Genomic DNA, 27723 nt, shown 5'->3' with positions numbered 1-27723 from the left:
ACATTCAGAAAAGTAATTGTTGCAACTAACCAATCGGTATGAAATCATAGAATTCTAATCTGCACTATGACTATTTAGTGCTCAAAAATCAAAAAGTATCCTATTTGCCTGTGTGGGTAAGTTAACCAGGTCCTATGGTAATTTATAAAACTGGATTTACATTTGCTTTAACATTTATTTTTCTTCATTTTTTTCTAGGATGTTTATGCTTACATTCTCTAAGTAAATTTTTAATGAAAATCACTTGCAATTCTTCTAGATGTCATTAAAATCAAATCATAAAGGTGGCTAGACTGTTTTCCTTTACTTGAGGGCCAGCAAGAAAGAATGTTGGACTGTGTACTTTGACTCCTCCTTTTCCCTCCTACTGCCTCCCGCCTCCTTCCCACCCATAAACACACCATAAGGGGATTGACATTTTTCCTCTTTATTTAAAATAAATAAAACAAAAACTAAGAAAAAAACACAATTAGGGCCACCCATGATATAAATATAGCTGATTACTAGACGTTCTGAATATCAAGGGGCACATTGTATGCTTTTTCTTTATTAATTAATCCAGATTTTATCTAGGGAACATTTTAAAATTAATGTGGTTTTAGTACCACTGCAGCACCACTGCCTTTCTTTGTTCCCTAATAAATATCATAATTCAGAGTCTTCCCCTGTCCTAGGCTGGGTCTGCCCCAAACTGCAGACATCACTTAGAATATGCAGATTTGTCACAGACATCATTCACTGTTGTCCATGTCATATCACCAATCAGTCAATCAATGGTATGCATTGAGCACCTACTATATACAATAGAATTAGAAAACGTGTTCCCTGCCCATAATGAGCTTACAGTCTAGAGGACTTAAGGGTAGATTGTCCCAATCCCTACCACCCCAAATCTTCATCTTCCATTGTCATCCATTACTAGTAGTAAGGGGTCAAAGCAAAATGGAAAAACTCAAGCCTGTATTATTAAAAATCTTTACCTCCTGGTTAGAGCATGGATCTGGGAGTCATAAAGACCTGGGTTCTAATACCGGTTCTGCCACTTGTCTGTGGTGTGTCCTTGGGCAAGTCACTTCATTTTTCTGGGCCTCAGTTACATCATCTATAAAATGTGAATTAAGACTGCAAGTCCTATATAGGACAGGGACTGTGCCCAGCCCGATTACCTTGTATCTACTCCAGCACTGAGTACAGTGCCTGGTACATAATAAGCACTTAGCAAATACCACAATTATTAAATCCCCTGTTGGTCTCATCAGTAATCAGACAGTCTTAAGATAACAAAAGATGAAATGGTATATTCTAAAATCTGTGAATGTTTCCCAAGTTTCCGCTGTTCATGAGTTTGGAGCCCAGTGATTTCCTACACATGCGAGGAGAACAGGTTGGCTTCATCTGTGTGGTAGAGTGGATTTTCTGTTCTGAATTGTGTAGTAGGTGGAGGGGCAGAGGTGTGACCTTCTCCCACAGTGTAGAGTCCCAAAACTTTATGTGACACCTTTGTGCTTAGAGTATGACTAAGGGTGCAGAGCATCATTCGATAGTTTGCTTGAGAGAATAACAGGGAGTGGCAGCCACTTGCACCCTGAGGTTTTCAATCAGTCAGACCACTGCTACTCAGCTGCCCCCTCATTCACATTAGTTCCTTCTACAAATATTATTTAGGGGCAACCATGAGCTGGAGGTTGTTCAGAAGAGATAAAATACATAGGAATGCACATTGTAAATGATAGTGATATCTATTTGAACAGAATTAACTGATTTTTTTTTCTGGGCTTTGAGAGTACGGGATGCTCTGTGTGCTTTGGCTACATGCTTTTATTCAAACTTTCTGATTTTGTCCTTTTCACAGCTGAGTAATTTAGAAGAAATGGAGCTGGGAAATCTGACTGTAGAAGAATTTGTTCTGGGATTTCTGGATCTTCCCAAACTGAGAGAATTCCTCTTTGGGATTTTCTTATTCAGCTACATGATCATCCTGGCAGGAAATGGACTCATAATTATAATCACTACGGATCAAACTCTCCACACACCTATGTACTTTTTCCTTAGGAACCTCAACTTCTTGGAAATCTGTTATACATCTGTAACTCTGCCCCGAATGCTGATGAGTCTCCAGGCACAGGATGGATCTTTTTCTTTCCTTTTGTGTGCTGCACAGATGTGTTTCCTCCTAATTCTTAGAGTCACAGGGTGCTTTCTCTTGGCTGTGGTGGCATATGATCTTTACGTGGCCATATGTAATCCGCTGTGGTACCCGATTATCATGAGCCACAAGGTGTGTGTCCTGCTGGTAGCTGGTTCCTGGATCAGTGGCATTTTGGTCCAGATAGGGCAGACGGGTCAGATATTCTCCCTGCCCTTCTGTGATTCCAACAAGCTGAACCATTTTTTCTGTGATGTCCCACCAGTACTCAAGCTGGTCTGTGGGGACACATCTATGAATCAACTCTCAGTCTATGTTGTGGCCCTACTCTTTGTAACAGCCCCATTTCCCTTGATACTCATATCCTACATCAAAATCATCTCCACCATCCTGAAGTTACCCTCGGCCACGGGGAGGTGCAATGGCTTCTCCACCTGTTGTTCCCACCTCATTCTTCCCACCTCGTTCTTTGGATCTGGTATCATCCCATATCTACGGCCCAAATCAAGACACTCCATGGGTATGGGCAAATTTCAGTCTTTGTTCTACACCACTGGAACACCAGTATTTAACCCCATGATGTACAGTCTGAGAAACAGGGAGGTAATTGTTGCCCTGATAAAATTTCTATCACAAAGATTCATTAGGTAGGTGATCACATTAACTAAGGAAGCTGTTTTCCTAACAGGTCATCATGTATTGATACCAAGAAACTCTTATTCCTGGCTATCTCAATCACCCCAAGTCTGTATAGATATGCCTTCAATACTCACTCTCTTGTGCCCAGGGTAAACATGTCAAAAAATGGAATCTCTGCAGTGTCTGCAGACTATTTCACATGCAAAGGAGGTCAGATATCCAGTATGTTGGGACCTTCTTTAACTTCTATTTGCTACTCATTCATTTACTAAGAAGAGAAAGAATAAATAGGTAAGAAACTACATTGAGCCTGACTCAAACTGACTCCTCAGTGTATTTTGCATAAATTTCCTTTTATATTCTTGATTCTTATCCAATGATCCAAATAGAATTATTTTATTGACAAGTCTGTTTAGGTAGACAGAATTTATTAAAGGTTTTTTTATCAGAAGAAAACCACCTGGGATCGAATCCACACAAATACTTTAAGAACAAAGTGACTAACTGCAGGAGTTGAGCCTCTCAGGTAGAACTAATATTTCTAGAGTCTTGTAAAAGTACTGTATACCTGCCATGAGAGTTTCAGTCCCATATCTCAGGCCAGTGATCCCAAGTTAGGGAATGGAGAGAAAAAGGTAAGAAAGGGAATCAGAGTCAGAGAGAAGGAAATGGTTTTGATGACTATTGAAATCTCTGTTTAAAATCTCTGACCAGAAAACACTAATACTTCACTCAGAGCTTAGTGTTTTTCACAGTCTTTTCTAAGTAACCAAGACTCAGATTCAGGTAGGAGAAAGCAGGGTAAGTGATCTGTGTCTCCATGGTGGTTGGGAAAAAAAAGGAAATCACATATCCTTCCACTGTGTTGTCCCAGAAAAGGGGTACTTCTGGGGAAAATAGTAATTTAGGTATTCTTAGAGAATTAGTTTAAGGCAAAAGGTGTAATCAGAAGCATATAGTGAGAGAGGCAAGGAAACCTCCACATTCTGAAATTCATTTTTGAAGAGCCATCAATCTGGGCCAATAGTAGAAATATCTGCCCAAGTCTAATGTTAACCTACAAATCATACAGTGGTATATAATGAGTGCTTATTGTGTGCAGAGCACTGAACTAAACACTTGAGAGAGTAAATATAACAGCATTTGTAGACATGCTCCCTGCCCATAAGGAGCTTAAGGTCTAAATGGTTTAGCCAATATAATAATAATAGTGGTATTGGTTAAGCGCTATGTGCTAGCCACTGTACTATGTGTTAGGGTGAATACAAGCAAATCAGGTTAGACACAGTCCCTGTCCCAGATGGGGCTCTCAGTCTTAATCCTGATTTTATAGATGAGATAACTGAGGCCCAGATAAATAATAATAATAATAATAATAATAATAATAATAATAATATTTGTTAAGCGCTTACTGTGTGCAAAGCACTGTTCTAAGCGCTGGGGAAGATACAAGGTTATCAGGTTGTCCCACATGGGGCTCACAGTCTTAGTCCCCATTTTACTGATGAAGGAACTGAGGCCCAGAGAAGTTAAGTGACTTGCCCAAGGTCACACAGCTGACAAGTGGCAGAGCTGGGATTCGAACCCATGACCTCTGACTCCAAAGCCCATGATCTTTCCACTAAGCCACAGCTGCTTAAATGAATAAATGAATCCATTTGCCCAAGGTCACACAGTAGACAAGTGATGGAGCCAGGATTAGAACCCATGAATTTCTGACTCACAGGCCCGTACTCTATCCACTTCACCATGCTGCTCCCAGTGAATACTGTCTTTTCGTATCATCATCCTCATCATTCTCATCATCAACACAACAACTACACTGACGTAGGTATGGCTTCACTAGGAAAGATTTCATGGAATTGTATCAGGTAACCTCTGAGGATACTAACTATGGGATTCATTTACTATACTGCAAAGCATAAGCCAGCACTTAAGGTAGACCAAATTACCATTGTCATTATAATCATCAGCAATGGTAATTATTGAGCACTGACTATGAGCAGAGCACTGTAATAAACAAATAGGCAAGTACAATACTACAGAGTTGATAGAGGCATCGCCTGCCCACAAAGAGCTTACAGTCTGTTGATGTCTGTCTCCCTCTATCTAGACTGTGAGCCCGCTGTGGTCAGGGATTGTCTCTCTTTATTGTTGTATTGTACTTTCCAAGTGCTTAATGCAGTGCTCTGCACACTTTGTGCTCAATAAATACGACCGAATGAATAAATACGGGCTACAGGGAGAGATAATAATAATAGTTCTGGTATTTGTTAAATGCTTAAGACCACTGATTTAAGTACTGGGGTAGATACAAGGTAATTAGGTTGTCCCACGTGGGGCTCATAGTCTTTACCCCCATTTTACAAATGGGGTAACTGAGGCACAGAGCAGTTAAGTGACTTGCCCAAAGTCACAGAGTAGCCAAGTGGTGATGCTGGGATTAGAACCCATGACCTCTGACTCCCAAGCCTGGGCTCTTTCCACTGAGCCATGCTGCTTCTCTAAAGCTAGACATTTACATGAATCTTACACTAATCCACTGCTTCTCTAAAGCTAGATATTTACATGAATCATACACTAATCCCAGACTTGGTATCTACGGAGTCACATTTAACATCAATCAATGGTATTTATTGAGCACCTACTGTGTGCAGAGCACTGTGATAAGTGCTTGGGGGAAAACAAAAAGACAAAATTAGCAGACAAGTTCCCTGTCCATGTTCCTGGGTATATGCAGGTGAATAATGATATAGATTTTGTATATAAATATCAAATATTCCAGAGTGGCTTGCATAAATCCTGGGGAAGATGGAGTGAATGAGTGGTTCAGGAGTATGGAAACAGTTCCAATGAACAAAGATGCTTTACAGAATACGTAAATTACATGACATTTATTAATGAACTTAATGACAACAGAAATCTTCACTCACAATTAGAAGTATATGAAATACAGTAAGGGGTAATAATAAAGTATTAAGAATATTTCTGTTTTCATTGACCCTCTATTCAATTATTCTTTTCCTGAGTACCAGTTATGGAGTGCTTGTTTTTACAGACAAAATGCTCTGAAGATACCTTGATGGGAAATAGCATTCCAAAGTGATGGGATTAATTATCATGGGATTTTCCAACATGTGCAAACTTCAGGGGCTTCTCATTGGGTTATTCCTGGTCATTTACATGATCATTAGTATGGGAAATGCATTTGCAGTTATAATAACTAAAGCCGATGAAACACTCCCTCCCCATACCCAACACCTTTTTCCATGGGAATCTGTCCTTTCTGGAAATTTGTTATCGACAGTTACTCTTCCCAGAATGCTGCTGAACCTCTAGACAGAGGACAGAACAATTTCTTTCTCTGTTTGAGCTACTCTGCTGTTTATGTTGATTTTTCTTGGTGCTACAGAATATGTCCTCCTGGGAATGATGTTATATTATTTTTTATGGTGTTTGTTAAGCACCTACTATGTTTCAGGCACTCTACTAAGCTTAATGGTAGATATGAGTGAATCAGTTTAGACGCAAAATCAGGTTAGACACAATCCAAGTCCAAAACAGGGCTATCAGTCTTAATCTCCATTTTACAGATGAGGACACTGAAGCACAGAGAAATTAAGTGACCTGCCATAGGTCACACAGCATACAAATGACAGAGCTGGGATTAAAACCCAGGTCCTTCATACTCCCAAGTCTACACTCCGTCCTCTTGGCCATGGAGCTGCTCTTGTTATGTGGCCATATGTAACCCATTGAGTTATCCCCTTATCATGAGCTACAAACTGTGTGTCCAGCTCGTAGCTGTTACGTGGAAGTTACCTTCCAGTCTATATAGGGCAAATATATTGAGTCTTCACACAACCCTTTGTGATTTGAATAAAATTAGCCACTTTTTCTGTGACTTGCATCTGGTTCAGAAACTGGTATTGGTACTTACTTGGTAAGTGCTTACTATGTGCCAGGCACTGTATGAAGCGCTGGGATGGATGCAAACATATGGGGTTGGATACAGTCCCTGTCCCACGTGGGGCTCACAATCTCAATTGCCATTTTACAGATGAGGTAACTGAGGCCTAGAGAAGTGAAGTGACTTGCCCAAGGTCACACAGCAGGCAAGTGGCGGAGTCGGGCTTAATAATAATGATTATAATAAGAATGGTAATTGTTAAGCACTTACTATGTGTCAAGCACTGGGGTAGAGACAAGGTAAGCCGGTTGTCCCACGTGGGGCTCACAGTCAATCCACATTTTACAGATGAGGTAACTGAGGTACAGAGAAGTTAAGTGACTTGTCCAAAGTCACACAGCTGATACGTGATAGAGCCCAGTTTAGAAACCAACAACGTCTGACTCCCGAGCCCATGTTCTTATCTCTAAGCCAAACTGCTCCTCTAGAAATCTTCCCCAATAAGCTTCTGACCTATAATGTGACCATGCTGATCGTGACGGTTCCTTTCCTGTTGATCCTCATGTTCTCCATCAAAAATCATCTCCCTTTCCAGAAACTGTCCTTAGATTATGGGAAAGCACAAAGCCTGCTCTATCTGCTCTTCCCACCTCATTGTCATCACCTTGTTCTTTGGATCTGCTATCCTCATGCATTCTCTGGCCAAGTCAAACCACTCAGGAGATGTGGACAAACCTGCTGTCCCTCTACCCCTATGTTCAACCCACTGAAACCCAGCCTGAAAAAACAGGAGGTGACCACAGCACTTAAGAAATCATGTAAGACCTGATTAGCCGTCCAGGCTCTGTCCTTACATGTGTTACTTTCCCCTAATCTCTCTTGAATTTCATTCTCTTTTTCATGGAAAACTTTCCAAAGTGTCAAGTTTACCTTCAATTCTATTTTAATCTATCATTCATTCATTCAATCATATTTATTGAGCACTTACTGTGTGCAGATCACTGTACTAGGCGCTTGGGAAGTACAAGTTGGCAACATGTAGAGACAGTCCCTACCCAAAAGTGGGGTCACAGTCTAGAAGTCTATCAAATGATAACCCCACCCAAAAGAAGATAGGCACAACCAGGACCAACAAATTTAATTGAGAAGCACTGTGCTTAGTGGATAGACAATGGCATTGGGTGTCAGAAGGACCTGGGTTCTAATTGCAGCTCCACCACTTGTCTTCTGTGTGACCTTGAGAAAGTCACTTCACTTCTCTGTGTCCCAGTTACCTCACCTGTAAAGTGGGGATTAAGACTCTGAGCTCCATGTGGGAAATGGATTGGGTCCAATCTGATTAGCTTGTGTCTCCCCACTGCTTAGTACAGTGTCCAGCTCATAATAAGTGCTTGACAAATACCACTGAAAAAGAAAAATGTCTGATGAAAGGAATTGAATAAGCAGTAGATCTCTAGGTGTTACTGTTCAAGGAGCTTGATTTTTTTTCTTTTGGAACGAGAGTAATTTGAGCGATGTTGGGTGCACACAATTATTTGATGTCACCATTTAGGGCACTGTTCTGAAAATTAGTCCCTTTATATGTGTGTGTGTGTATATATATATATAAAACCCAGCCCTCAAACCTCATCCCTCTAATCCTCACCTTCATACTGTTCCTCGATTTCATCTATCTTGCCTTCGATCTCTCGACCACGGCCTGCCTTTGGCCTGGAATGCCTTCCCTCCTCATATCCAACAGACAATTTCTCTCCCCACTTCCAAGGCCTTATTGAAGGCATGTCTACTCCAAGAGGCCTTCCCTGACTAAGCCCTTCTTTCCTCTTCTCCCACTCCCTTCTGCATCGCTCAAATTTGCTCACTTTATTCACCCATCAATTCAGTCCTACAGAACTTATGCACATATCTGTAATTCATTTATTTATATTAATGTCTGTCTCCCCCTCTAGACAGTAAGCTTGTTATGGGCAGAAAATATGTCTATTTATTGATATACTGTATTCTCCCAAGTGTTTATTGCAGTGCTCTGCACTTGGTAAGTGCTCAATAAATGTGATTGACTGACTGGTTGGATTTTAATACATGTGCAACATCTGTTTAAATACAAATGAGGGAGTATTCCTCACAAAACCAGAGTAGTGGTCCTGGAAGCAGAAGCCAATTAGGTGCAGAGGAATTTGTCTGTAGGATGAAAAATCAACCCAACCTTCAACTCCCAGGAATGCCTCTAGCATTCCTTTATGATCCCCTCTCCCTTATTTTTAAATTAAACAATAGAACATTAATTATAATAATAATGGCATTTATTAAGCGCTTGCTACATGCAAAGCACTGTCCACTGGGGAGGTTACAAGGTTTTCAGGTTGTCCCAAAGGGGGCTCACAGTCTTAATCCCCATTTTACAGGTGAGGTAACTGAGGCACAGAGAAGTTAAATGACTTGCCCAAAGTCACACAGGTGACAATTGGCAGAGCCGGGATTTGAACCCATGACCTCTGACTCCAAAGCCCGTGCTCTTTCCACTGAGGCATGCTGCTATGATTCTGTGATGCCTCAAAACTTTGGCGTCAGGTTATACACACAATAAGCCCTCAGTGAATGCCATTAATTGATTGAGAAAATGCCAAATTTTATATACTGATGCCTTGGCATCTCATCTCGTCTTAGCCTTCTACCTTCTGAGTTTGGGCTGCTGTTGTCCATTTTAATTCCCAAAATGAGGAATGGGCTTTCAACACTCTAGCATGGTCTTTCCAAGAGCCCAGAATATCCTGTGCACACAGTGAGCCCTCAGCAAATAATAAAGCTGAGAATGTGTCAGGTAAAGGTGACTAAGCTTTGACTTTATATTTCAATAAAAAAGTCACATTCACAAATCAGAGCCTCTGACATCCTGGGAAACTATTGTTTTACCTAGAATCTCTTCAGGGCACGTTTCACCTCTTGATTCCTCAGACTATAGATCAGAGGATTTAGCATGGGAGCGAAGACTGAATAGGAGAGAGAAAGCAGCTTCTTGGTCTCGGGAGTGTAGGAAGATTTGACTCAGAAATAGGTTGAACTCGTAGCCCTGGAGAACAGCAAGACTACAATGAGGTTGGATGAGCAGGTGGAGAAGGCTTTGTGAAATCCCTCGGCGGAGGACATCTTCAGGATGTTGACAAGGATGTGGACATAAGATGCAGTTATCAATACAAAGGGGAGCGTCAGGACGATAACAGTTGCTGTTGCACCATACACCTCAAACGCGAAGGTGTCTGTACGTACACACCAGATCTAAGAGAGGAGGGCCATCACAGAAGAAATGGTTAATTATATTAGGCCCACAGAAGTGCAATGTAAACATCATTGTAATCTGTACTGTTGCCACAGGAATCCCAGTTAGCCAGGAAGCCAGGGCCAGCTGCAGACAGAACCTCTGGTTCATAGTGAGTAAATAGGGAGCGGATCACAGATGGAGACCTTTCTGTTTTAAGCCAATGTTGTCAGGATCCAACACTCCGAAGGCCCTAAAAAGAAAAGGAAATACATCAGGGCTGCACAGCCACCAAAGGAAATACTGTTATACTTGGACAGGAAATTGGTGAGCATTTTGGGGATGACAACCGTGGTATAACCAATATCTATAACTGGGACAGACTCCTGAGGAAAAAGCACAAGGGGTTGTGTAGGGCAGGGTCCACAGTGGAGACCAGCACTAAGAGGGAGTTTCCGGTCACGGCTATTAGGTATATCACAAGGAAAATCATAAACAGGATGACCTGAAATTCATGGAGACTGGAGAAACCCAAAAGAATTAATTAAGAATGTAACTGATTACCTTCTTTTATTTGCATGGTGTTTTTAAGGGAGATGTAAGTACAGAAATATCTGGGCCCAAAATGGGTCTTCTCTGTTCAGAAAAAAAAATCAGTAGCAAAATTTTCAGACTCCAGGTCTTCCCTACAAACATTTTTCAGCATGACCTTGGGTAGCTTGTTTAGCCCTGGATCAAGGAGGTGATGGTGGAATATATGGTGTCTAGGTTCTCTTTGGGTGCAAGATCAGGAAACTGGGGAAATGGTGAAGATAGCCATTAATACACATTCTGCAAAGGAATGATAAAATAGTGTTTCATTTTATCTTTACTTGCTACTAATGTTTCTCAATATCGAACCCACCTTTTTCTCACCACACTATATCCTATCATTTTCATTATGAAATAATAAAATTTAATTTAATTTAATAATTAATCACAGCTTCTCTGCAGGGAACAAAGCACCCCAATGCATGACTCTCACATAGAAATCTCCTCAACTCTCCATCATAAACACACACACACAAACACATACACACACACACACACACACACAAACACACTTGCACACACACCCCTACATCTCACACACAGAAATCCACCTATACATACATACCTATACATATACACAGTTAAACACATGCACATAAGCTGGGTGCTCTTGTGCCTAACAACAACAGGGTTAAGGATTTTCACACACACACACAGACACACAAATAAATGTGCTTCTTAGCAACATGGAAGATTCCGAAATAGATTCGTTGTTTCTCTGCCCCTCCTCTTCCCCCACCTTTCCTGTCACTACACTGTTACAAATCCACTCCCTCATCCTTATCACCTTTCCTCTAAGTCCTATCCTTAGGAAAGTGGAGCTATGATTTTAGCTCCGTGAAACAGGTTCCAAAAAGAAAAATATTGGTCTACCCCTTCTCAGAAACCTTAAAATCCTTCCATACTCTTCCTTTCTCCTTTCGAAAATGACAAGAAGGACAGATGCTATCAAATCAATCTCGGGGCAGGGAGAGGAGGAATAGTTCGAAAAACAGGGTACCAAGAAAACCATCTGAACTTCCTAAAGTCTTACTCTTGCCCTAACAAAGGTTTATTGTTGTCTCTTACATTTTGTTTTATTAAACCAATGTAAGATTTCCTTTTTTAATAGCGTTAGTAAAATTAAAGGAAAGAAGACAAAAAAATCCCAAATCTATCTCGAGATTCCATTCCAAAACTGTGTAGCATTTGACAATCATTTCGGTTTCTAGGAGAAATTTAGCATAATTTTATACATTACACCCAACAGCAAGTCACTTCTCTTCAACACATTGGATGGTGGCTCCCCATTCCTTGGAAATCTTCAGGGTCACTTATCACCACTAATATCAAATGAAAACCTTTGAGTGTGGATTTCACAGCCCTCTGACAACTGACATCATCCTCCACCGAACTCAAGAAAACCTGTTCACTGGTCCAACACTTTCCATTTTACTTGCCCATCAAGTAACATTTTTTCCCCAAAAGAGATATCTGTCACTTCTTCAAGCTTAACGAATCCAGCCACTACATGAACTCTTCCCTCAATACCCCTTCCCATAATAGCCCTCCCCACACTGTTTCACTCAGCTACCTTCAGATTTTGTTGTACTCTTTTAGATTTCTTTTAGTTGTTTATGGTTATTTTAAACACCTAGCTCACCTTATCTACTGTTATCAGATGGTCATGTCTTTCTACTGGACCTATATCCCTCACTAGTTTTACAGCTCCTGGAAAGCAAGAATTACATTTTATCCTTCCTTTATAGTTCCACATTCAGTGCCTACAACAGTGTATTGTGTGAAGATGGCATTCACCGAGCACTACTACTAATCAATCAATTGCATTTACTGTGTACTTACTGTGTGCAGAGAACTGTACGAAGCACTTGGGAGAGTACAGTATAACAGATTTGGCAGACATTTCCCCTGCCCACAAAGTGCTTACAGTCTAGGGGACCTTACTAGTATGGTTTTTTCCATCCTCCCAACATCCCTGTGAGAGTCAAAAGAGGTAAATAAAATAGTGGTAATCTCCTTTTATAAGTGGTTTATAAGGACAAGGGAGAAGGAGAGGTATATAAGGGGAAGGGAGAGATCCAGGATTAGAAGCCAAATCTGTCATTTTCTAGCCCGGTGTCCTTTCTACACTATTTGATAAGATGGTGAACGCTTTATTGAGAAATTTACCTGCCTCTTGAAGGAGGATTGTTCTTTCCTGGTTGATTGGAAAGGCTGATGTTTTGGGTGGTAAGACCTCTTTGAAGTTTTGGGGTGACACTTGAGAGGTTGTCCCTAGGCCATTGCTTAGAGCGAAGGAAGCAATGGAATAGCTCATTATCCTTTTGCTTAATCTTTCTTTATAGAAATATGGAAAGCTTTGAAGGATGTCATGCCCATGAGATGCTTGTATTTTTTGCACTTAAAAGATACTGTGAAATCATTTAATTTTAAATTGTGCATACTGGGGATGAGGTGTCAAATGTGTTTGCCTGAGTTTGTAGAGATTTTGATATTTCCAAAGCCTTGCCTCCAAAGTCTGCTTATGTAAAAGGAAAATATCATCTCAATTTTATCTGAACTTAGGCTAGGTAGAATTCTTGGAATTCTTCATTGTATTCACATTAGAAATATCATATAGATTATGAAACTGAATCCTTGGTGGGTTTCTTATATTATATTCATCTCTGTCTTCAAAGGTTTGGAGACTGGGTAAAAAAAGAACTGCTCAGAATTTGTTTTGCACTAAGGAAGATTTATTTCTGATCATTATATTTAATATTAGCTATTCAGTACTGAACTTTTCTTCAGTTGATTAAGGACATAGAATTTCCTGTAGATTGTACAGTCCTTGTGGGCAGGATTTTGTCTTCCAATTTTGTTGAGTTGTACTTTAGTGTTTAGCACAGTGCTCTGCACACAATACTTGATCAGTTAAAAAAAACTGATTGATTTTGATATTCAGTTTTTCAAAGAAAAGCAGATATAGAAATCAACAGTAACAGAAATCTACAGAAATCAGATTACAATGGCTGCAGGAGTGAGCTCTGTATCTAAACATTAATCATCACAAAGGTTTCAGTGTGCTCTCCTAATAGACAGTGTTGGTTCTCAAGGCAAAACAGCAAGCAAGCATGAGAAGCAGTATGGTGCACTGGATAGAGAATCGACCTGGGAGTCAGAAGGTCATGGGTTCCAATTCTGACTCCACCACTTGTCTGCTGTGTGACCTTGGGCAAGTCATTTCACTTCTCTGGGCCTTAGTTACCTCATATGTAAAAAATTGGAATTAAGAGTGTGAGCCCAATGTGGGACAGGGACTGTGCCCAAACCTGCATCTACCCCAATGCTTGGCAAGAACAGTGCTTGGCACGTAGTAAGTGCTTAACAAGTACCATTATCATCATTATCATTACGATTAATGTTATTATTATTATTATTATTATTAAATTATACCTATCAGTGGAAAAAGGTTAAACAATGCCCCACAACCAGCCCTGAAATTGGTGGTTTTTGTTCAATCCAAACCAAAGAAAATTCACCCCTTTAGACCAGGGAAAATAATTCCTTCTTTATTCTCTTTTAGAGTCTCACAAATTCCAACCATAAGATTGAATTCTGAGAAATGAAGATGTTTGTATATCTAAAAATGGATTGCTGTGATCACAATTATGCTGACTATTTGTAATCTTTAATGTCAACATCAATCAGTTGTGTCAATCAAAATTGAATAAACTCAAACACAGAAGGCGCTTCTCCCATAATACTTTCCGGTTTAATCAAAGAAGTGAAAAATTGTCTACTCTAAATTGATTAGTGGCATAGGTAATTCAAAGTACTTGACAATAAAAAACTGAGGGGATTTCACCCAGAAATAGAGAATGGGGAGTTTACTGCTTCAGATTTGTGAGATTGCAACATGGGGTTGAAGTTGAAGGCAATGTACATGTTTCAGGTGATGATAAGTTAAAAACCTGCAACACCCAATCCATCTGGAATAATTGAGCATTCACTTCATATTGTGCCCTCTATTAAAAGTATTTGGTTATAGAGTTACTTTCTGATTTTTAAAATGGTATTTATTAAGCACTTCCTGTTTGCCAGGTACTGTACTAAGTTCTGGGGAAAAACAACACAGTCAGGTTGGACGAAATCTAAGCTTGATGCCCTGGCAATGGCACTTTTCCACACAGTTATTTACCTGGTCACCAGCAAAATCTTTTTTCAGTCTCCAGAACAAGTAGCTTGTGGCTTCTTTCTTAAATTCATAATCTCTCTGAATTTTTGGTCTCTATTCTCACTTTGGTGCCCTTCCCTTTAGGCCTTCTTTTTAATATCTTGCTAACTGACCAATTGTCAGTGTTAGATTCCATTATGCATAACTTTCTTTTGGATATTTCACTTTTTTAGTAATTAGTTTTAATTTGAGTGGATGTTAAATATTAATTAAAATCTTTTCAGCCTGGAATACTGGGCTTCAGGGCTACCTTGTGACTCATGGATTTTTTTTAGTAAATCCTTAGTAATTCCACCTCCTAGAAGCCTCAAACTGGCATGATCACCTAATATCTCCCAGGACAGAGAACCGTTCAATGATGATTAGTTCTCTCCAATGAGAGGTCAAAAACTGGTGCAGTCCAACAACCATCACCAAGGACAGAGACCAGCTTGAGGACACTGAAATCTTTCTGCCGAGCAACCACATTTCAATCTACTATTTCATAACCTTACCCAAAGCATGATAGGCACAACCGGGTCTAATAAACTGACTTGAAAAACAATGTGGCCTAGTGGATAGCCCATGGGCTTGGAAGTCAGAAGGATCTGGGTTCTAAAACCAGTTCAAAGTTTCTGCACTGTGGCCTTGGGCAAGTCACTTTCACTTCTCTGTGCCTCAGTTACCACATCTGCAAAATAACATTTAAGAGTGTTAGTCCCGTTTGGAATATGAACTGTGGCCAATTTGAAAAGTTTGTATGTACCTCAGTGCTAATTATGGTGTCTACCTCATGATAAATACTTAACAAATACCACTTAAAAAGGACTGATAAAAGGAAATGAATAATCAGTTGATCTCTAGGTGTTACTATTCAAAGGGATTGATTTTTTTTTCTTTTGGAATGAAACAAGTACGTGCTTTGAGCTTTGCTGCATGGCGAAAATGATTAGATGTCATTTCACTTACGGTTTTGCTTCAAACATTAGGCCCAGTAATTGGATTTTAAGACATGCCAGCATGTGTTTAAATGCAAACTAGGGAGTAGTCCCCAAAAGAGTGGTGTAGTTATCCTAGTAGCAGGAGTGGATCAACGCCTGAGGAATTTTTCTGATGGATGAATAATCAACCCAACCTTCAACTCCCAGGAACTCCTAAAGCATACTTTTCTGATCCTTTCTCCTACTTTAAAAATAAATCCATATAATATTAAGACATACCATTAACTCTTTAATGATATAAAACTTTGGCCTTATGTTCTGCACAACTTAAGCCCCAATAAATACCATTAATTGATAGAGAAAATATCCACTTTTATGAGTATCCTGTTCTCAACATCTCATCTCTTGCTAGCCTTCTATGTTATGGGTTTGCACTGGTGTTGGCCATTTTAACTCTGAGAACAGATGTATTCTACTATGGTCTTTTCAAAGAGCCTAGAATATTCCCTACACACAGTGAGCCCTCAGCAAATTATAAAGATTGGAATATGCTAGGTAATGGTGACTAAACAAAGCCATTCACTTTTTGATATCTCAACAAAAAAACTCACCTTCATAAATCAGAAACTCCCAGATCATGAAAAAATATCTTTTTTATCCAGAATTCCCTTCGGGGCACCTTTAACCTCTTGGTTCCTCAGATTGTACATCAGGGGATTTAGCATGGGAGTGATGATGGTATAGGAGAGAGAAAGCAGATTCTTGCTCTCAGGAGAGTAGGAGGATTTGTCTCGGGAAATAGATCAAACTCACAGCCCAGAAGAACAGTGAGATCACAATGAGGTGGGACAAGCAAGTGGAGAAGGCTTTGCGACAGCCCTCTGCGGAGGACACCTTCATTATGGTGACGAGGATGTAGACATAAGATACAATGATCACTCTAAAGGGGAACAACAGGAAAGTCACGATCGCTGTGACACCACACACCTCAAATGCGAAGGTGTCTTTGCATACCAGTGCTAAGAGAGTAGGGCCATCTCAGAAGAAATGGTTAATTGCATTAGGCCCACAGAAGGACAGTGTAAACATCACAGTAGTCTGTACTGTCGTCATGGGAATTCCTGACAGGTAGGAAGCCAAGGCCAGCTTAAGACAGTACCCTTAGTTTATAATGAGCAAATGGCAGAGCAGGTCACAGATGGTGGCCTGTGTGTCATAAGCCACCGATGTCAGGATCCAGTACTCTGAGGGTCTGAAAAAGAAGAAGAAATACATCTGGGCTGCACAGACACAGAAGGAAATACTTTGATTCTCAGAAAGGAAATTAGTGAGGATTTTGTAGATGATGACAGTGGTGCAGCCGATATTCATAAGGGAGAGGTTTCTGAAGAAAAAGTACATGGGGGTTTGAAGGGTGGGGTCCACAATAGAGACCAACACTAAGAGTGTTTCCTATCAAGGCTATTAGGTATATCACAAGGAAAATCATAAACAGGATGATCTGAAATTCATGGATATTTGAGAAACCCCAAAGAATGAATTCAGTCACATGTGACTGTATGCTTTCCTTCATTTGTATTGCTTTATTTTAGCAATGTAATTACAGAAAGGTCTGGGCCTAAAATGTGTCTTCTCTGTCAGGAAAAAAATCACGATGCTTTCAGAATCCAGGTCTTACCTCCTAACAATCGTCAGCATGAACTTGGCTAGCTTGTTTGGTCGAGGATAAAGGAGGTGATCATAGTGTGAAATATATGGTATCTAGGTTTTCTATGGCAGAAGCAAGTTCAGGAAAATAGAAAAGTGGTGAAGTTAGCCAATAATACAAATTATGCAAAGGAATGATAAGAAAGTGTTTCATTTTATCCTCCCTTGCTACTAGTGGTCATCACTATTGAGCCCTCATTTTTCCCACAAAACTACATCCTGTCATCTTCATAGGACTGGACAGAGTCTGCAAAGACTGTGAGCCCACTGTTGGGTAGGGACCGTCTCTATATGTTGCCAACTTGCACTTCCTAAGCGCTTAGTACAGTACTCTGCGCACAGTAAGCGCTCAATAAATACGATTGAATGATTGATTGCAAAGGAGATTAAATAATCACAGCTTGTCTGCAGGAAACAAAGCACCACAATACATGAGTCATGCATAGAAATCTCTTCAACTCCCCATCACAAAACAGCACAAATATAAACCCACCTATACACAAACATACTAACACACATGCACACAGGAAGGGTGCTCATGCATCTAACAATGAAAGGGTGAAGGTTTTTCAGAAAAAAACACCAAAACAAAACACGTGCTTCTTAGTAACATGGAAGATCCAAAAATGGGTCCCCTGTTTCCCTGCCCATCCTCTTCCCCCAGCCTTCCTGTGACCATTTGTTACAAATCCAGCTCCCCTTCCTTATCACCTTTTTTCTTTCAAGTCCCATCCTTAGGAAAGAAGAGCTATGATTTTAATTTTGGCAAATGGGTTCCAAAAAAAAAAAATAAATATTGGTCTTCCATTTCTCAGAAACCTGGAAATCCTTCCCTACTCTTCCTTTATTCATCTGGAAGTGACAAGAAGCACAGATGTTATCAAGAGGGTAACAGACTGAGATTGAGCCCCGACTGAGCCCCCTCCATCCTCTCCCCCTCCTTCCCCTCACCATCCCCCGCCTTACCTCCTTCCCCTCCCCAAAGCATCTGTATATATGTATATATGTTTGTACATATTTATTACTCTATTTATTGATTTATTTTACTTGTACATATTTATTCTATTTATTTTATTTTGTTAATATGTTTTGTTTTGTTGTCTGTCTCCCCCTTCTAGACTGTGAGCCGGCTGTAGGGTAGGGACCGTCTCTATAGGTTGCCAACTTGTACTTCCCACGTGCTTAGTACAGTGCTCTGCACACAGTAAGTGCTCAATAAATACGGTTGGATGAATGAATGAATGAAAGAGGATCACAAGGGTAGGAGAAGAGGAATAATTTGAGAACCAGAGAACCAAGAAAACCTTCTAAATTCCCTAGAGTGTTTTTCTTTTCTTTTTCTGACAAAGTTTTGTTGTCTTTGATGTTTTGGTTTTATTCTTAATTGAGGATTTCATTTTTGAAAAGCTTAAGTGAAAGGAAAGGGAAGAAGAAAACAAAACCACAAATCTATCTCGAGATTCTACACCATGATAACTATGTAGCATTTGAGGACCAGTTCCGTTTACTAGGAACAGTTGACCTGATTTTATATTTTTGAAATACTAGAACAATTTGAGCTAGTCAAATGGTCAATTGGATGGTAGGCTGGATAAACTAAAAGACCTGCGAAGTTTTATCTAACCCCTCATAAAATGGAAAGATTCCAAAATTATTATAATCAATCAAACAATTGTATTTATTGAGTGCTTACTGTGTGCATAGCACTGTACAAAGCGCTTGGGAAGTACAAGTTGGCAACATATAGAGACAGTCCCTACCCAACAGTGGGCTCACAGTCTAGAAGGGGGAGACAGAGAACAAAGCCAAACATATTAACAAAATAAAATAAATAGAATAGATATGTACAAGTAAAATTAATGGAGTAATAAATATGTACAAATATATATACATATATACAGGTGCTGTGGGGAAGGGAAGGAGGGAAGACGGGGGATGGAGAGGGGGATGAGGGGGAGGGGAAGGAGGGGGCTCAGTCTGGGAAGGCCTCCTGGAGAAGGTGAGCTCTCAGTAGGGCCTTGAAGGGAGGAAGAGAGCTAACTTGGCGGATGGGAAGAGGGAGGGCATTCCAGGCCCGGGGGATGACGTGGGCCGGGGGTCGATGGCGGGACAGGCGAGAACGAGGCACGGTGAGATTAGCGGCAGAGGAGCGGAGGGTGCGGACTGGGCTGTAGAAGGAGAGAAGGGAGGTGAGGTAGGAGGGGGCGAGGTGATGGAGAGCCTTGAAGCCGAGGGTGAGGAGTTTCTGCCTGATGTGCAGATTGATTGGTAACCACTGGAGATTTTTGAGGAGGGGAGTAACATGCCCAGAGCATTTCTGGACAAAGACAATCCGGGCAGCAGCATGAAGTATGGATTGAAGTGGGGAGAGACATGGGGATGGGAGATCAGAGAGAAGGCTGATGCAGTAGTCCAGACGGGATAGGATGAGACCTTGAACGAGCAGGCTAGCAGTTTGGATGGAGAGGAAAGGGCGGATCTTGGCAATGTTGCGGAGCTGAGACCGGCAGGTTTTGGTGACGGCTTGGATGTGAGGGGTGAATGAGAGAGCGGAGTCGAGGATGACAACCAAGTTTGTGAGACGGGAAGGATGGTAGTGCCGTCAACAAAGATGGGAAAGTCAGGGAGAGGGCAGGGTTTTGGAGGGAAGACAAGGAGGTCAGTCTTGGACATGTTTAGTTTTGGGTGGCGGAAAGACATCCAGATGGACATATCCTGAAGGCAGGAGGAGATGCGAGCCTGGAGGGAGGGGGAAAGAGCAGGGGCAGAGATGTAGATTTGGGTGTCATCAGCGTAGAGATGATAGTTGAAGCCGTGGGAGTGAATGAGGTCACCAAAGGAGTGAGTGTAGATTGAGAACAGAAGGGGACCAAGAACTGAAATTTGGGGAGCCCCCACAGTAAGGGGATGGGAGGGGAAGGAGGTACCGGCAAAAGAGACTGAGAATGAACGACCAGAGAGATAAGAGGAGAACCAGGAGAAGACGGAGTCTGTGAAGCCAAGGTTGGATAGCGTATTGAGGAGAAGGGGGTGGTCCACTGTGTTGAAGGCAGCTGAGAGGTCGAGGAGGACTAGGATAGAGTAGGAGCCGTTGGATTTGGCAAGCAGGAGGTCATTGGTGACCTTTGAGAGGGCAGTTTCCGTGGAATGTAGGGGATGGAAGCCAGACTGGTGGGGGTCGAGGAGAGAGTTGGTGTTGAGGAATTCGAGGCAGCGCATGTAGACAACTCATTCAAGGAGTTTGGAAAGGAATGGTAGGAGGGATATGGGGTGATAACTAGAAGGTGAGGTGGGGTCAAGAGAGGGTTTTTTTAGGATGGGAGAGACATGGCCATGTTTGAAGGCAGAGGAGAAGGAACCAGTGGAGAGTGAGCAGTTGAAGATGGAAGTTAAGGAGGGGAGAAGGGATGGAGCGAGAGATTTCATGAGATGAGAGGGAATGGGGTCAGAAGCACAGGTGGATGGCGTAGCACTTGATCGGAGGGAGGAGAGCTCCTCTGAGGATACTGCTGGGAAGGATGGGAGAGTAACAGAGTGTGTTGAGTGCCGGGGGTTGGAGAAGGGGGCGGGGTGTGACTTTGGGGAGGTCGGACCTGATGGATTTAATTTTGTTAATGAAGTAGGAGGCCAGATCGTTGGGGGTGAGGGAAGGAGGAGGGGGAGGAACCTGGGGCCTGAGAAGGGAGTTGAATGTACGGAAGAGCTGACAGGGATGATGGGCATTGGTGTCAATAAGGGAGGAGAAATAGTTCTGTCTGGCAGAGGAGAGGGCAGAGTTAAGGCAGGAAAGGATAAACCTGAAGTGAACGAGGTTGGCACGGTGTTTAGACTTTCGCCAGCAGCGTTCGGCAGCTCGAGCATAAGAGCGAAGGAGGCAGACAGTGGCAGTGAACCACGGCTGTGGGTTAGTGGTACGGAAGCAGCGAAGGAAAAGGGGAGCGAGTGAGTCTATCTGAGTAGAAAAGGTAGAGTTGACAGCAGTAATCTGATCATCAATACTGGGTAAAGAGGAGAGGGAGGCGAGGTGGGGTGTGAGGCTCTCAGAAAGATGGATGGGGTTAAGAGAGCAGACATCTCTGTGAGGGAGTAGTATGGATTTACAGGGGAAAGGAGTGTGAGTGAGGAGGCAGGTGAGAAGATTATAATGCTCTCTGTTCACTGAGCACGAGGAGTGATTTCTTTTACTGTCCATAAAATAGATTTGGGAATAACATTTCCACATATTTACCCCTTTCTCATCATTCCTTTGCCCCAGAAAGAACACTTTATCACTCGGAAATTGGATCATTTTAACAACTTTATTCTTAATTCCCTATTGTCTCTGTCCCTAGTCCAATGATACATTACACAGAACAGCAAGACACTGTTCTTGCTCTATCCTGCTCAATCCTAATCCTCCTAGACCACTCAGGTGCCTTCGACACTGTGGACCACCTCCTTCTCCTCAACACGCTATCCAACCTTGGCTTCACAGACTCTGTCCTCTCCTGGTTCTCCTCTTATATCTCCGGTCATTCATTCTCAGTCTCTTTTGTGGGTTCCTCTTCCCCCTTCCAACCCCTTGCTGTAGGGGTTCCTCAAGGGTCAGTTCTTGGTCCTTTTCTGTTCTCTATCTACACTCACTCCCTTGTTGAACTCATTCACTCCCACGGCTTCGACTATCATCTCTACGCTGATGACACCCAAATCTACATCTCTGCCCCTGCTCTCTCTCCCTCCCTTCAGGCTCGTGTCACCTCCTGCCTTCAAGACATCTCCATCTGGATGTCCACCCGCCATCTAAAACTCAATATGTCCAAGACTGAACTCCTTATCTTCCCTCCCAAACCCTGCCCTCTCCCTGACTTTCCCATCACTAATGATGGAACTACCCATCCTTCCTGTCTCACAAGCCCGCAAACTTGGTGTCATCCTCGACTCTGCTCTCTCGTTCACCCCTCACATCCAATCTGTCACCAAAACCTGCCGGTCTCAGCTCCTGCAACATCGCCAAGATCCGCCCTTTCCTCTCCATCCAAACTGCTACCCTGCTGGTTCAATCTCTCATCCTATCCCGGCTGGATTACTGCATCAACCTCATCTCTAATCTCCCATCCTCCTGTCTCTCCCCACTTCAATCCATACTTCACGCTGCTGCCCGGATCATCTTTGTGCAGAAACGCTAAGTGCATGTTACTCCCCTCCTCAAAAACCTCCAGTGGCTACCAATCAACCTACGCATCAAGCAAAAACTCCTCACTCTCGGCTTCAAGGCTCTCCAATCTATCAATCAATCAATCGTATTTATTGAGCGCTTACTGTGTGCAGAGCACTGTACTAAGCGCTTGGGAAGTACAAGTCGGCAACACATAGAGACAGTCCCTACCCAACAGTGGGCTCACAGTCTAAAAGGGGAGACAGAACAAAACCAAACATACTAACAAAATAAAATAGAATAGATATGTACAAGTAAAATAAATAAATAAATAGAGTAATAAATATGTACAAACATATATACATATATACAGGTGCAGTGGGGAAGGGGAGGAGGTAAGATGGGGGGATGGAGAGGGGGACGAGGGGGAGAGGAAGGAAGGGGCTCAGTCTGGGAAGGGCTCCTGGAGGAGGTGAGCTCTCAGTAGGGCCTTGAAGGGAGGAAAACCACCGGGCCGGCCGGCCGGAGCCACCGGCTTGAATCCTTCGGGCGGCCTGCGCGGACCCCACCCATCACCCGTCACCCGTCTCCATCACCTCGCCCCCTCCTACCTCACCTCCCTTCTTTCCTTCTACAGCCCAGCCCACACCCTCTGCTCTTCTGCCGCTAACCTCCTCACTGTGTCTCGTTCTCACCTGTACCACCGTCGACCCCCGACCCACGTCCTCCCCCTGGCTTGGAATGCCCTCCCTCCACACATCCGCCAAGCTAGCTCTCTTCCTCCCTTCAAAGCCCTACTGAGAGCTCACCTCTTCCAGGAGGCCTTCCTAGACTGAGCCCCCTCCTTCCTCTTCCCCGCTTTCCCTTCCCAATCCCCCACCTTTCCTCCTTCCCCTCCCCACAGCACCTGTATATATGTTTGTACATATTTATTACTCTATTTATTTTACTTGTACATATTTACTATTCTATTTATTTCATTTTGTTAATATGTTCTGTTTTGTTGTCTGTTTCCCTCTTCTAGACTGAGAGCCCATTGTTGGGTAGGGACCGTCTCTATATGTTGCCAACCTGTGCTTCCCAAGTGTTTAGTACAGTGCTCTGCACACAGTAAGTGCTCAATAATTTCGATTGAATGAATGAATGACACTTTTCCTCAAGCCATCAGATGGTGGCACTCCATTTCCTGGAAGTCTTTAAGGACACTTATTACCATTAATACCAAATGAAGTCTTTCGTATTTGGACTTCACAGCTCTCTGACAACTGCCTTCCTTCTCAGTCATTCTCTCTACTCAACTCAAGGAAACCTGTTCACCAGCGCAACACTTTCCACTTTATTTGCCCGAGCCAAGTTTCTTTTCACCAAACCAGACTTCTGCCACTTCTTTTAGCCCTATAAATTCCAACTCCATCATGATCACTTCCCACATTATCCCTTCCCAAGCTGTCCACTTGGGACATTCATACTTGGTTGTATTCCTCTTGTGCAATTGTTAGTTGTGTATGTTATTTTAAACACCTGGATAATTTATCTAGCATTATAAGATGGTCATGCTTTTATACTGGACCTATCCTCCTTAATAGTTTGAAAGCCTAAAGTTCAACAGTGCCTAGAACAGTGCATTTCACAAGGATGGCATTCACCAAACACTTCTCATAATCAATCAATCGTACTGCATTAAGAACTTCTTTCATTCAATTAATCAATCTTATTTATTGAGTGCTTACTGTGTGCCGAGCACTGTACTAAGCGTTTGGGGAAGTACAGTATAACAGATTTGGTAGGCATGTCACTTGCACACAAGATGCTTACGGTCTAGAGGAGCTTACTAGTATTGTCCCATCCATCCTGCCAACATCACTGGGAGATCCAAAAGAGCTTAAGTAGAAGTATGTTCCTCTTTTAAATGGGAGAGAGGAAATAGGGGAAATTAGAGATCTAGGATTAGAAGCCAAATTTGCCATTTCCCAGATGGTTGTCCCTTCTGCACTATGCACTAACACGTTTATTGAGAAATTTATCTGCCTCTTGAAGAAAGATCGTTATTCCCTGGTTGATAAGATAAGCTCATGTTCTGGATGATAAGGCCTCTATGAAGTATTGTGGTGACCCCTGAGGGATGGCCCCCAGGCCATTGCTTACAACAAAGTAAGCAATGGGGTAATATGGAAAGCTCCATTAAGATGTCATTCCCATGAGGTACTGGTATTTTTTACACTTCAAAGGTATCTTGAAATCATTAAATCTTTAATTGTGCACATTGGGGATAAAGTGTAAACTGTGTTTGCTTGAACGTTTAGAGATTTTGATTTTCAAAAGCCTTGCCTCCAAAGTGTGCTTAACTAAAAGGAAAATTTTATCTAAATTTTTGCCTGAATTTAAGCCAGGTAATTCTTCATTGTTGGAATTCTTCATTGCATTCACATTATAAATACCATATAGACTATAAATCTGAATCCTTGGTGGGATTTTTTAAAACTATATTCATCTCTGTCTTCAAATATTTGGTGATGGTAAAAAAAGTGCTGAGAAGTTGTGATGGTGGAAGAATTATTTCTGATTATTATATTTAATATTAGCTGCTTATTCAGTACTGAATTTTTCTTTAGTTGATTAAAGACAGACTGACTTTCCTGTATATTGTAAGATCCATGTGGGAAGGGATTGTGTCTCCCGATTCCATTGAATTGTACTTTCCGAATGTTCAGTACCTGCTCAAAGAAACCACTGATTGATTTTGGTAGTCAAATTTTCACAGAAAAACAGATACAGAAATCAACAGTAATACTCAGATTACAATGGCTGCAGGAGTGAACTCTTTTGCTAAACATTTATCATGACAAAAGTTTCAGTGTGCTCCCCTAATGAATGGTGTTGGTTCTCCAGGAATGAAACATTATACCTAAGGGACAAAAGTTTAACAGTGCCAAACACCCAACCCTGAAATCGATGCCTTTTGTTCACCTGAAACAAATGAAACTTTCCTCACTAGGCCAAGGCAAGTAATTCCTAACTTATTTTGTTTTAGTGTCTCACAAATCCCTCTCATCAGATTGAATTCTTACAGATGAAGATGGTAGCATAGCTAAATACGGAATACTGCAATCATTATTACATTAACTAGTCATAATCCTTGATGCCAACGTCAATAAGTGATGTCAACTAAAATTGAACAGACTCAAACAAGGATGTTGCTTTGTCCATAATACTTTCAGGTTTCATTAAAGAAGTAAAGATTAGTCTACTTTAGATTGAGCAGTATCACAGGTAGTTCAACATAATTGACAATACAAAACTGAGGGGAGGCAACCCAGCAATGGAGAATAGGGATTACTGTCTCAGATTTGTGAGATTGCCACATGGGGTTAAAGATGAAGGGAAGGTACATGCTGCAGTTGATGATAATTTGAAACCCTGAAACAATCCACCTTGAATAACTAAGCAGTCACTAAATATTTTGTCCCCTATTGAAATTATTTGGTTATAAATATACTTTCTGAAATTATGTTTGTGATATATATTAAACACTACCTATGTGCCAGGCATTGTACTACGTTCTGGGGAAGATACAAAATATTCATATAGGACAAAGTCTAAATTTAATTGCCTACTAATGTCACTCATTTTCCAGTCAACCTGTTACATTGTTTCCATCAGTTGGTTTTCAGTCTCCTGGTGGTTTCTTTCTTAAATTCATATTCTCTCTGAATCTTTGGTCTCTAGTCTCACTTTGGTGCCATTCCCTTTAGGCCTACTTTTTAATATTTTGCTAACTGACCAATTGTCAATGTTGGGTTCCATTATTTCTTTAGTAATTAGTTTTAATTTGAGTGGATTTTAAAGATCAGTTAAAATCTTTTCATCCTGTAATACCAGGCTTCAGGGCAACCTTGGAACTCATGGATTTTCTTAATAAATCCTTAGTAACTCCTCCTCCAAGAAACATCAAAACATCATGGATCACCTAACTTCTCCCAGGACAAAGACCAACCCAATGATGATGAGAAGCCACAAACCAGTGTGGACCACTGAACATTCCCTGGGACTGAGACCTGCCTGAAGATACTGACATTTCTCTGCTAGGAGACTACAAACCAGTGTGGACCATCAACCATTGCCTGGGACAGAGATCTGGCCGAGAATACTAAGATCGCTCTGCCCAGTGGCCACAAACCTGTGAGGACCATCATCCATCACCCAGGAAAGAGACCTGCCTGAGGACGTTGAGATCTCTTCGCTGTGAAATCACTCTACCATTTCACTCTATCATTTGAGTGAAAACATGAGAAGAAAAATCTGGTCTAATAAACTGAATTGAGAAGCAACGTGACTTATTGGATAGCCAGAGGTCTGGGAGTCAGAAGTATCTGGGTTCTAATCCCAGGTCTGCCAACAGTATGCAGTATGACATTGGGCAAGGCACTTCACTTATTTATCTGTGCCTCAGTTACCTCATCTGTGAAATGGGGTTTAAGACTGTTAGCCTCTTGTGGAATATGGACTGTGTCCAACTTAATAAGCTTGTATGTACTCCATTGCTTAGTAAGGTGCCTCACTCATAGTAAATACTTAACAAATACCATTAAAAATGATCATAAAAGGAACTGAATAAACAGTTGATTTCTAGGTGTTACTATTCAAAGGGATGGATTTTTTTTTTCCTTTTGGAACAAGGTATTTGCTTTGGGATTTGTTGAATGCCAATAATTATAAGGTGTCCCTTCAGTTATGATTTTGCTTCAAACCTCAGGCCCAATAATTGGATTTTAAGACATGTGAGTACCTGTTTAAATGCAAATGAGGGAGTATCCCCTAAAAGAACAGTGGAGTGGCCCTAGTAAGAGGAACAGATCAAGAGTAGAGGAACAGAGAGCCCCTGAACTCTCCTTGCCATTAGACCTTTTGATTTGACTGACGCATGGACAATTCATCCTTCTACTTCAGGCATCATCTACCTATTTTATCGTTGCTTCTGCATGTTAACTGTCAATTGCTCTCTACGATGTTATAATCTGCTTATTTCATTATTGCTATTGCACGTTGTTAACTGCTCTCTGTGATGTCATCATCTGCTTATTTTATTATTGCTATTGCATATTAATTGTTAACTGCTTGCTGTGCTGTCATCTACCTGGCTAACCTCACCATGAGCTATAAACTCCCCTACTCCCATCTGCTCTTCCCAGTCCTTGCCTTTCCCT

The 27723-nt window shown here is 41.6% G+C and overlaps 1 protein-coding gene across 1 annotated transcript; it reads left to right on the top strand.

The window, feature by feature from the left end:
* The first annotated feature begins 1870 nt into the window (after nucleotides 1-1870).
* LOC119924364 (olfactory receptor 10AG1-like) lies at nucleotides 1871-7524 on the top strand. Its single transcript, XM_038743221.1, has 3 exons — nucleotides 1871-2793; nucleotides 2934-3007; nucleotides 7184-7524. Exons 1-3 carry the CDS (start codon nucleotides 1871-1873, stop codon nucleotides 7522-7524), a joined length of 1338 nt encoding a protein of 445 aa, XP_038599149.1.
* Nucleotides 7525-27723: the final 20199 nt, after the last annotated feature.

Source organism: Tachyglossus aculeatus, unplaced genomic scaffold (assembly GCF_015852505.1).
Source record: "Tachyglossus aculeatus isolate mTacAcu1 unplaced genomic scaffold, mTacAcu1.pri scaffold_97_arrow_ctg1, whole genome shotgun sequence".
NCBI lineage: Eukaryota > Metazoa > Chordata > Mammalia > Monotremata > Tachyglossidae > Tachyglossus > Tachyglossus aculeatus.
This window is presented reverse-complemented; position numbering and strand designations above follow the sequence as displayed.

Excerpts from the sequence above, each read along its gene's own strand:
- LOC119924364 (XM_038743221.1), top strand. The coding sequence starts at position 1,871 with ATGGAGCTGGGAAATCTGACTGTAGAAGAATTTGTTCTGGGATTTCTG. Across the intron at positions 2,794-2,933 it reads CTATCACAAAGATTCATTAG|GGTAAACATGTCAAAAAATG; the intron begins GTAGGTGATCAC and ends TCTTGTGCCCAG. Across the intron at positions 3,008-7,183 it reads CAAAGGAGGTCAGATATCCA|AAATCTTCCCCAATAAGCTT; the intron begins GTATGTTGGGAC and ends CTGCTCCTCTAG.